At 49.1% G+C, this 11,911-nt stretch overlaps 1 protein-coding gene across 1 annotated transcript in view; it reads right to left on the bottom strand.

Annotated features, from left to right (window-relative positions):
- Window positions 1-3,868: 3,868 nt before the first annotated feature.
- The window catches only part of EXOSC7 (exosome component 7), a gene marked incomplete at its 5' end in the record, with an annotated part of 12,716 nt that continues 4,673 nt past the window's right edge, over window positions 3,869-11,911 (bottom strand). The window contains 4 exons of the mRNA XM_010132103.1: window positions 3,869-4,004; window positions 5,609-5,764; window positions 6,277-6,400; window positions 9,679-9,749. Coding sequence (XP_010130405.1) covers window positions 3,900-4,004; window positions 5,609-5,764; window positions 6,277-6,400; window positions 9,679-9,749 — 456 coding nt within the window. The remainder of the gene's footprint in view (window positions 4,005-5,608; window positions 5,765-6,276; window positions 6,401-9,678; window positions 9,750-11,911) is intronic.

Below are 11,911 nucleotides of genomic sequence, written 5' to 3' on the forward strand. Positions count from 1 at the left end.
CTGCTGAAGCCCGAGGCTGCGGTTCCAGTTAAACACTGGGGCTGTCGGTGGTGCGTTGGAAGTTGGCTGCTGGGGCAGACACCATGCCTTTGAGATCCCGATGACTCACGCTTCTTGAGCGAGGGAGGCGTGGGAGGAGGGCAATCCTTTTCACGGGAGGAACTAACAGGACTGGAAGATGGTGGCAAGGATTTGGCCATGTGAACTCTTCGCCTTTGGGGCTGGAAAACAAGCAGCAAACTGGGAGGCTTGTTAGGCACACACAGCCCATCAGAGAGAGAGAGGGAGACGGCGCCGGGGGAAAGAGAGCGACAGCTAATTCATGGAAGGGCTAATGGAAGTAGAAGGAGTATAATTATGCCAAGAAACATGGGTTTTGTCCATTATGTTTTAAATCTGTGCAATTACGGATTTTACTTCCCAGTAAAAGCATTTTACTCTCTGGTTTCAAGCCCAGTCTCCTGGCCAGACAGCAAGTAGCTCCTGTTAGCTGTAAGGAAACTGCTTGGAGATTAAAAAAAACCAACAGGGCAGAAGAACCTCTGCATATGGAAACCACCCCATGACCACGTGGAAGCAGTCACAGAAGTTTCGGTGGCTCTGGGGAACCCAGCAAGCAGGCTGGGATGCTGTACTGGGAAGGCTTCCAGTTTGCAAACCAGTGGCTGGACTCAGCCACTCTGAGAGGTAGCTGGATGCTCCTGGCAGCGATGGGGAGCTGTGATTTTGTGCCCACTCGGCACGGAAATGGGCAGCGAGATCAGAGGCTCTTTTGATTTGGCTCCTAGGAAAGGAGCAGGTTGCGCCAAGCCAAGAAATGAGGCAGCGCCGCCACACAATGGCTGGCAAGTGGGAGGGGGGACTAGGGAACAGCGCTCACACGGTTATCGTCAACACCAGCAGCGACCAGACCTGGCTTTTCCGGCCAAGTCACCAGCGCAAAGGCAGCCACAGCTCTTCTCCTGCAGCCCCCATCCCTGGGAAGGGTCCTGCTGACAGCGGGAGAGCGAAGGGGAGACCCAAACTAAGGGATCTTTGTGCCATGGCTGGGGGAGCACGCTGGGTTTCACTCCTCTGCTGCCTTGGCCAAACCCACTCTGCAGGGCGAGGATCCGGGTCTCGGCGGCACCACAGGACCTCAAAGAACAGGAGAGAAACAGCGCGGGGCAGTAACAAAACCACACCGCGAGGAAGTGGGGCTAACAGAAGAAAATCTCTGATATTCGTTAGCTGCTGCCCAACTCGTGCTGGCATTGTTTCTGATTCCCACCAGCGGAAACAACATCAGAACAGGTTAAAATGGAAAGAGCCGAATCTATGGATCATTGTTTTTGAGGCCAATCAAGTAGAAATGTGGTAATAGTTCAGGAAGGGGTGGTTTTCGTCAGGACAATGACAGGGAAAACCAAGGAGACAGCATGTTATCCCCAGCACCAACTTTAGGAAGTTGGCTCTGAGCCCAAGGTGGGAGTCTCCCCATCCCACCCACGGCAAGAGCAGCTCACATCCCTACCCCATGTTCACCAAGGACCACGGGATGGAAGATCAGTGCTAAAGGAGCTCCTCAGGCCTTAAACCAGACCCCAAACACGGAGAACTCAAGTTCGAGTGCTCCTGGCTGCTCAGAACCCTTCTGCTTCTACCCTCCCTCCTGCTGCACATGCAGCTCCTGTGCAGGGGTAAATCTGCCCATCACCCATGTCTCGAAGACCGACCAAGCCAAAGGAGAACTGTAGCCAAGTGTCTAAACCTCCTGCGCTGAAGGAAGTCCTAACCGTAGGTTCACTGAGTGGGCTCAGCATGAGCTCCAGTGAAGTCCCTGATGAAATGGCAGTCGGTGTTGCAGGACTGGCAAGCAACTGGTTTGCTTTCATATGGCTGTGGGTGCTGAATGAGGGACTGTCAGGGAATTTCTATCTCAGCCTCAGGAATTCCTTAATTTTTTGAATTTACAGAAAAGTTTGTGTGATCAGAGACCAGGAAGAAAGGAATCCGTGCTGCAAAAAGCCTCATTAGATTAAAGTTGGTCTCTCTGAGCGGGGCAGGGGGGAAGAAGAGAGGCGGGACTTAAATCATCACTTTTCAACCCGTAAGTTTCCAACCCTGAAGACACCAAACCTACCGTTTGCCAAAGTGCAGCGAGGTGTGTGGTGAGAGAAGGGAGGGCCTGCAGGCTGCCGGCTCCCAGTGCCTCCAGTGCCTGAGCACCGCTGCCCCGGCTGTGGTCCCACCATGCCAGCTGAGGAGGATCTCTGTGCGTCCCAACGTGGCTTGAGATTTCAACTCCTTGACCCCCTCCGAAGGCACTGGCTAAGGGGCTGAAGGAACTGTGATCTTCTGGGTCTCAATCAGGGAGATCAAACCTGATCTGCAACATGAAAACCACTGATCTTGGTAAATCTGCTGTGCATCGCCCTGAGCGATCTGGAGAAATGTAAGAAGCAAACCAGCCAGGTCCACCAGCCCACTCCTGCTTCAAGGGGACTGTCCCCGTCAAGCAGACCTTTAAGCTGGCGACTAAAATAATAAATAAAATTAAAATAAAAAGGTAAATCGCCGCGGGGTGCTTTTTCGAGACCTCCACAAAGCCCAGCAGGAGGTGCAGGACTCCTCGTCTCCCGTGCACTGCTCTCAGCCTCTCGACACTCCCAGCAGAAGCAATTAATTTCTGGGACAAACAGTGAGCTATCCCGCTCCACAGATGTTTCCTCTTAAGTTGACTGGACTGGATTCAATGAAAACGTGGCAATATCTGCACAGCAACACATGGAACTTTCCACCAGCCTGGACAGGAACAGGAGCAGCCCCAGCTGAAGCCTCTGTTAAAGATCTAACTGCTATTTTTGTTCAGGATGGGAGGGAGGGGTTAAAGCCAGCAAAGAGAATAGAAATGGGGGCATGGCCCTCAGCAGGCCTGAGAACCAGAGTCTCTGAGGTTTCCTGGAGGAAGATGCTGGATCAGCTGGGAGAGCTGTAGCCCTTTACCCCTCTCAGAGCATGGTTTATCCATCCGGGATGGGAGCTGGTCGCAGCAAACCTCATGGGACAGCTGACACCAACCAGCTTTTGGCCAGGCTCATTATTTGTATCTCAGGGGTAGAGGCAGCCCCAGTCTGAACTGCGGTCACACCCCACTGCTTTTCCATGCCAACAGAGGGGAGGTAGCAGGCGTGGAAGGAACAGGACCCCTTGAAGACCCCCAGTCCATTGGGGGCCTGCTTACCCAGCTACAGAAGAGCTGGGGGGAGGACAGAGGTGGATCGAGGAGGCACTGCAGATCCCTGCACCGCTGAATTCACAGCAACGCTCTCGGGACGTGCTTGGTACCAGGAGTTTTGTGCCTGAAGTAGCTGGTTTTGTACAGGCAGCTTCTCTGGAAGCATCTTACCCGATGTAAAATGGAGACAGCGGCTGGAGACCCTTCCCCTCTGCAGAAATACACGACTGCTGCCATTGTACAAAACTCACCCCGGAGGAACTCTGGTATCCAGCCCCAAAGATGTAGTAAAACAGGCAACAGTCATTCAGAGAACGGCCTTCCCTGTCACCACCATGAGAGGTTTTGGCTGCGTTACTGTTGTGCCCGTTGGCAAAAGCGGTAAGGCTGAGCTCTGGTGAGCAAATAAATCTTGATTTAAAGTATGACACCAGTGAAACCAGACGTGTCACTTCCCAGGCAATGGCCGCTGCTGGGGTGCAGAGCTGCCCCAGTGGCAAGCATCTCCAATTTGCTTATCCACAGGTACCTGTAGCTTGCTTTATGCTTAGTAACGTTTTCCAAGCCTCTTAGCCAGAAGGATGGAGGTGCCAAACCGAACAAAAAGATTATCCTTTTTCTACACACAAACCAACAGGATTGCACAACCAGTTAAAAACAGTTCTGAAGGTTTAATGAAAACTCATCCTAGAAATCCAACTTTCTGCCGCGAGGTCCCCAAACTCTCCTCCTCATCCAGAGTCTTCTGAAGGGCCACATGCAGCGACTTCCCTACTCTTTTTCCCGTCTGCAATGCAAAGAAAGCGAAATGAATCTGAGACATATGCTTACTAACGAGGAGACAACCGTGGTGGAACACTTCCCTCTGACAAATACCCCCCTTAACGATGGGGTGGAAGCTTCGTTTTAATTTGATTAATGTAAATTTGGATGGACCTTTAAAGGGAGTGCTGCCATTCATCAGAGACGCAGTCTGTGATCACTGACACCAGACCTGTGCACCGCTGGATCACCCGGGAGCACCAATTAAACCCACATCAGGCACAAGCGCACATAAAATTGGCCAGCGGATGCTGTATGAAAAAATACGTTAGTGCCCAGAGGACAGGAGACACCTAGGCAGCAAAGCAGCCTCCTAAGAGTTCCATACACTCTTCTGGACATGCTCAGAATCAGCAGGGTGGATTTAGACCCACTCAACGCCCTCTCATGCGGCCAGAGAGGCCCAACACGCACCGTGGCTGCATTGCCAAATCAGTCCGTGGCAGGTCCACCACTACGATGTGCGATTTGGCACTGTCCAAGGACCTTAAAGGAGTTAACAGGAGGTTACGGATGGGCTCAAACTCAGCAAAAAAGCCTGATGCTGGCAGCTTCCCAAACCTCCCCCATGCAGCTGCCTTCCTAAGAGACCTGTCCTTAGAACATCTGGTCTCCACCAGGACGGGAAAGCTGGACACGCTGTGACCTGCAGCCAGAGCATGAGGGAATGGAGGTGTCGAGCAAGGGTTACGCAGCTCCTCCACCGGACATTCCCAGGCCTTTTTGGTTCTCTTGGTATCCTAATCAGGCTGCCGAGTTCAGGGCAGGGCCAAACAATCTCTGACCTCCCAGAAAACACGTTGGTTTCTTCTGACAATCTTCCTAACTGGGGCTCAACGAAGAGTGAAACTGGTGACCAAAACAGAGGCTCTGATCAAAGCTTTGCGCAGATAATCTGCATGAAGGCCAGCTTCTCCCACGAACTTGTGTCTGACCTAAGCACCTCTCTCTTTGTAACAGACCTAGACCCAAAATTTGAAGACTCTGAGTTAGAATTGGACTCAAAATCCATCGAGGAAGACACATCAGATGTCCACAGGAAGTTCAGTTTCTTTAGGATGCCAGATGAGCAGTAACACCCCTCTACCCAGAGACAAAGGGCTAAGGGACACCTCAGAACGCAAGGGAAAAGCCCGCTGGTGCTCCATGAGTTGTGCTGGAAGTGAACACCAAGCACTAGCGATGCCAAGTACCAGCTCTGCTTCTGTGGGGACTTTACCATGTGGAGAAGTTTTGCTCTTTCAGTCTTTAAGGGAGACAATGAGAGAGGAAACGTGTTCTTTAAAAACACTCTGAAAGTCCATCACCTTAAGCTTCACACTCTTACAGCTGTGAAGCACTTGACTGAAGCAAACGTGAGCCCCGTGCAGCTCAGGCCTCTGAAAGTTTGAGAGAACACCCATTCGCACCAGATTTCAAAGGAACTGCCTGTGACCTTCAGTGAGCCTCCTGTGCACCCAGTAAATGCCCTGAGATCTCTGCTCTTCAAGCCCTTCCTGCGGCTTTTCACACACCCAAGTTCCGGTGCATCCAGCACCATCCGAGACAGAACTGCTCAAACCCCCTTACCTCCATCATTTCAAAAATACTCTCAGGATCCAGGCTGCCCTTCCCCACTTTCTTCACGGACGTGAGGGTGCCTTTACTGGTTACAGAAACAAGGAGGCTGGCCAGAGAACAGGCTTCTTCCTGGAGGGTGGCATCCACTACGTGCCTATAGCCGATCTGCGCGTCAGTGACAAAGTGACAGTTTGCAGTTGTCCAAGCTCTTTATTGAGGAGTTAAACCACGAGTGGTACCTCTGTCAGCCTCCCCTCCTCATACCACGTGGCCTGAGGCAGCACGGTGTGTAACCAGCCTCTGACCGTAACAGAGGGAAGACAGGCGTGTCTCTGTTTCACACTGTTTGCCTCTCTGACCATTCTTTTATCAACATGAAATTCCACGCTCCCCTTTCCCTGCCAACACCCAGCACGGACTTCCTTCCCTTCCTCCTCAGTGAAAATTACAAATCCCGGGGCTCAGGTGAGCCCTCACTTCAGGACAAGCCTTTCTACTATTCATGCAACCTCCTTAAAAGAAATGTCAGACAAACTCTCAGCAAACTAAGCACATCTCTAACTCTTGCTGGGGAAAAGGCAGCACCCAGCAGATAACTGCGTTAGCTGTGTGCTGCATGTGGAGAAGGAAATCAACCACCTGCCTGAAAGGAAAGGTCAGCAATTCGTCGGGCTTACTTTGCTCAGCGTGACGATGCAGGGCACATCATCCACGTTGAGTCGAATGCAATCGTAAGGGTCGTCGGACAGCTCGATCTCCTTCGAGCCTTCTTCATCCTCCAAAACACGCACTTTGGGTATTCTGTGGAAACAAAACGGGCAGAGTCATTGCCAGAACAGCTAATGAACACACTGTTCATTACACTCGACTCCAGAAGCGTCCTTTCCTTTAAAGAAGGTTGAACATTTAGAAAATGAAGATCCAGAACGTTACCACATTCAGTAGCACGGGCGAGTAGTAAAGCTGCTCAGGAAAGAAGGACACCTCCCGAGGAGCGCTGTGGCCAGGGGAAAGATGATGGTAGTGAAATCCTTGAGCAAGATGGGAAGACTGGCAAGATATTCTCATTCTTAGTCTCTACTGTTCTAAGGACAGACGTACAAAAACAACACCCAGGGATAAGAAGCCAGGCAGAAACCCAGGAAATGCTCCTTCTCCACAGTGAGTGATGAGCTCGACAGGCTCCTTATCAGCCACGCATACATGGCACTTGTGACAGCCGCTTAGTGGCAGTTTTACAGCAGGAGTTAATGCAGTTTTCTTAGCAATAAATTAAATTCAAAACAATTTAGTTGAAGAGGGTATCTCAAGCTGCCACGAACATCAGCATCTCACATAGCCTCATTTATCCAGGAACTCCCTAGGATGGGGCACTGCGAGACTTGGCTTTACCGGCCAGTAAAACCTGCACCCGGCTCCACCACGCTGCTGGAACGTCTACACACTGGCACTTGAAAACACGAAGTATTTCCAGAGGTCCCTAGAAAGCAAACTTCATGTGGAAAGTAACCACAGCCGGGTTTTCTATCAGTGCTTTTACAGTAGCACTGTGTTTTGTAACTAGGCTCTGGAGGTTACATTCTTCTACACGTTCTGTTCCAAATCTCTTCTAAAAGAGGAGGAGATAGGGACTGTTTCAGTGAGCCACCAACGCAAAGCGAGTTTTGTTGTTCCCTGGAAGAGGATTTCAGTTATTTGCGGCTGAGAGTCCTAGAAGCAAGTACTTCACACCAGCTCACCCTGCTTCAGGGAGAACAAATCCCCTCCGAGAACAGCGGCCTGAGCCAGGCTAAAACTGAAATACGCCCGAAATGAACCTCAGAATGCTTTGCAACTCACTGGAAATGCATCAAGGTCTGTTCTCACATTAAAAATATTTAAAATGTTAAAAATAATCCATTAAAGATAGATGGCATAAACTCGCATGGTGACTAACCCTCAAGCTACACAGGACAATGGACAACGTTGGACAAGAAGTGTATGTGCCAGAGCAGCGTTTAAAATGGAAGGAAGGTTTCAAGAAAACCTGCGTGATTAAGCAATTTTTGATGCCATTCTAAAATAACTATGAAACCAGAGCCACGTTTAGTCTGCGAGAAAAAGCTGCCAGCATTAATACCTGAAAAATGCCTGTGAGGAGCTGCTCTGGCCAAGAACAACGAGAGAGGTGCAAGTTGGAACTACTGCAGAGGCCAAAGGAGTTGATCAGACGTGAGCACCACGGCTGCAGAAAAAAGGGGGTAGATACAACACACACAAAAACTAGTCGACGAGAGCGCAGCACAAAGCGTTTCCAGCAAAACAGAGCTTTCCTCTCCCAGCTCGTGAAGGTTTATCTCCAGAACTAGCTGTACCTGTTTACTTCACAACTTTCATTTTTCTGTTTTGATTCCTGCAGCTATCGGGGCAGGAATCTGCAGAGCAGGACGCAGGCACACACAGAACAATGCTCGCTCTTTACTGCGTGCTGCAGACCCAGATTTCACTAACTGATTCTGCCTCTACCATCCGGCCCTGCAAAAAAACACTGGATTTACTCAGTCCTCATGAGAAATGTGCCCACAGAGATTATAAAAATGGTTAGAGCAAGATTTTAAGGATGAAGCTGAGGTTTCCAAATGTCCAAATGCTTCCAAGAAAACACCCAGCAGCTTGAGCTCCCTGCTCTTGGTTCCAAGGCTACAGTCAAGGCTGACAAAGATCTGAAAACCAAATCTGGGCTGTAAACAGATTAGGAAAGGCAAGTAAGACTGCAAGAAGCACACGTATGGCAAGTCAGGCTCAGAGCACTTAATCTGAAATGATCTTCAAACCGACACCTCGTCTGGTTTGGACAGGAACGTTTTACGGAGAGCGGGCAGCTGCTCTCAACAGCCTCATGTTGCTCCAAAGGAAACGTAGTAGGTACCACAGGAAAGGGAGAGGAATAGAGGCTTTCTCTGAATTTCACCACTTTCCGAGCTCGTATGAGATCAGACGTAAAGCATTCCCTGCTCACCTCAGCAGACAGGGATCGCACAGGGCAGGGTGGGTGGGAAAACCGACAGGCTCTGCCTGCATCATCCTGTACCCCATTCTGATCTGATAACCGGCTGCCATGAGATGGTGGGTGTTTGCCCACGGATTCAGGATTGTATGAAGGATACATATTGATTGGTTGTCAGAAGAATAAAAATAAAGCAGAATCGTTAAAGCAATGACACCCTCCGTCTTGCCTGTGTTCTCAAAGCAACAGATTGTATTTATGTCTTTTAGTTTTGATACGACCTCTCTTTACTCAGAACTAGGATTCTGGCTGCAACAGGGAGAAAGACCTTGTTATCTTGTAAATAAAGGACGTGCCTTGGATCTGCTAAGCAACTCACAGGGTAGCAACTGCTTCACCTGTATGACTTTTGCCTCCTGGCAGCTCACAGAGGGGAACAGAGGCATCTTTCCCCTGGGAGTACTGCCAGCTCCTCTGCGAGCCGTTAGGTTTGTGACAGCACTTCTTAATGCCTCAAAACCGATCTACTGTTAAAAGTCACCGTTAAGGACCTGGTTAACATGGGAAATTTCTCAGCAATCACATACAAGTTGTGGTCTCAGATGGATTCTCCCCTCATCCCCTTCTGAAGCGTTTATAACCCGATACACTGCCTGCCTTCAAAAGCCTATTTTCCTCCTTTTCTTTGCTGGCTCTAGCACTGTGCGCTGACTCCCCTGTGAATCGGCCAGAACCGCACCAGTGACTTTAGCAGATCTCTAACTTAACAGCTAAAGAACAACTGGAGATCCACCTTTAAAACATTTATGCCTGGAAGAGTCCAGCTTTTGCACCCTCTCCAGCTGCTTTTGCTACAGAAGATTTCAGCAAAGCCACTCACTAGTTTCTTTCTCAAGGGTGCTGCAAAACTCTGCTTGTGCATGACCCAATACGACACGTGATTATTAGAACTGGAATTAAGGTAATGTTAGCTTGGGTTATCTGCACGCCAATGGGCTGCCTGGGGTATTTCTCACTTAACCAAGCATTAAAAATGCTCGGCTCACAGAGAGCGCTGCTCTTGCGCTGACACGAAACGAGGTCTGTGCTTTACCTTGTGTTAAAGAGAGCTGCCTTCACTGCCAGAGAGATTGCGTCAAAGAGGTTCCCACCACATTCCAACAACTGGGGAGGAAAGAAAGAATCTCTTTAAAAGACAGTCAGGCTACTGCCTTTACACCAAGTCTTTAGTTTACTCAAACCTACTTGAAAACGCACAAAATGAAGAACCAGAACAGGTTGTTAAAAACCAGATTTGTCTTTAAAGCCTGTCTATGAAAAGGAACAGCAGATGGAAATGGAGATTTCAGCTGTCTGTATTGTACATGCAAAACAGAAGAGTTAAAGTGCTTCACGATAAAATCAACGATAAAATTTAGGAAGAGACAGGAAAGCACCGCTGTTCTTTCTCTTCTCGTGCTAAGGCTCTGAACTAGACTATGACCAGAATACGTTTTATCAACTAACCACATTCCAATGGCGTATCAAGCCATTTTCCACCCTTTATTTCACAGAGGAGTCCTTTTTAACTAGCAGCTGCACAAACCTAGCTGGCAGAATTGTTTGCAAAGCAGCGCTGCGAATCCTCACCCTTCATAGCACACGCTATGAAAAGCTGGTTGTAGAGGGTATAGGTGTGATTTATTCTCTACTCCATGAAAAGGGAGCCATCAGCGGGTTTGTCTTGAGGCTGGAAAAGACCTAAAGAAATCCTGATGTCTAAAGTGTGTGGAGAAAGCCCAGCTTATCTGCTGCCCGTGATGCTCAGGAGAACAAAGAGAAGAACAGAGCAGATACATGGCAGGGCTCCAGTAACCACTGACACCTTCCACCGGCTGACGGCGAACACAAAGGTGCATCTGGCCCCAGCCTAGTGTCAGGCCCTGACAAGCTGGTTCTGGTCTATGACCACTCACACCCCCAGCAACTGCTTGAGTGAGAAGGTATGGCTGCTTCTCTGCTGCACCGATCTCTGCTGAACAAAGGGAGCACAACAAGCTTTGCAACACCGACCGCATCGATTGTTCGTCAAAATCTACTTAGGAATGAGATACACTCCCACACTGGGAGCAGATCGTAACTCAGATGTCTGGAAAGACAGTTTATTTTGATGAAGACAGACTGCATGGTGTAAAAAGAATGACAAAAAGCTGGGATGAGAAGCTAAACACAAAGGTGATCGGATTATCTCTTTGCAAACAGCTGCTGGATACAGAGGTTAACTCGCTGCTTTCAGTCATGATTGGATTGTACTGGGTAAGACGATAAGCCCCACCGTATCTTTGTTATTACGACCCAGCAGTGGGATGTGCCCGGGCTGCAGGCTGTGATACGGTGGCACAGAACATCGCCTGCATCGCAAACAGTACCACAGCTCCTCCAAAAAGGAACCAGCACTCTTCCCAGCTGAAGCACCTTGGGCTGAGATCCCCCTGTTTTTATTTTTTATTTGGAGTAAGGAAGTGCACAACTGTGAGCTGCAGGAAGCAGAGGAGTCTTCAGAAAGGAGTGTTCTTCCTTTACTGACATGCAAGTGAGAAACTTGCTGGGGAGAGGGGGAAAAAAAAAAAACCAAAAGAGAAAACATTGTAGACCTCCCCTTATTCAGAGAAGTTTTTCCTCCAAAAGGACAGATTTGTAATGGGTTTTCCAAGCGGTGTGTGGGGGGAACTGAAAAGATGAGGAAATGCTCTGAGGGATGCTCAGGAGTGAATTGGTAAAATTTCAACTGAATTGACACACAACGTCCTGTGGTTGGGTAGAGAATGACAAGAGATTGCACGAGAAAAGGAAGAAAACACCTCAAGGCTTATTTCTGACACCAGTAACTTGTCCATACGTCTGTGTCTTTATGGCGTGTATGGCTGAAGCTATTTTCTTTCCCGTCTAACTGTACACAATTACGGCACCTGCCAGGTACGCTGCCCACTAGAAAATATTTGAGAGGCGTTTTTAATCGATAAGCTGCATGACTATGCAAAATAGACTGTTTTAGCTTTTGGGGTTTGGTTTACACATAGGAGCTGGGTTTCTGTCTTTCAGAATGAGATCTGATCACCAGGCACCAGTATTTTCAGGCTTACGACAGATCTAAGGCTTATTTTCCCTCCAACATGCAACACAAACACCCGCGTGAACAAAAATTCAGAAGCAATTCTGAAGGAAAACGTCATCCAAAGGGCTCTCGATAAGCACTGTTATTATATTTAGAAATCTGCCTCCCCCCAGGGATGAGTAATACAACCTGTACTTACATCAGCACAAGTGTCACACTTCCACCACGTGCT

This window comes from Buceros rhinoceros, unplaced genomic scaffold (assembly GCF_000710305.1).
Source record: "Buceros rhinoceros silvestris isolate BGI_N320 unplaced genomic scaffold, ASM71030v1 scaffold20282, whole genome shotgun sequence".
NCBI lineage: Eukaryota > Metazoa > Chordata > Aves > Bucerotiformes > Bucerotidae > Buceros > Buceros rhinoceros.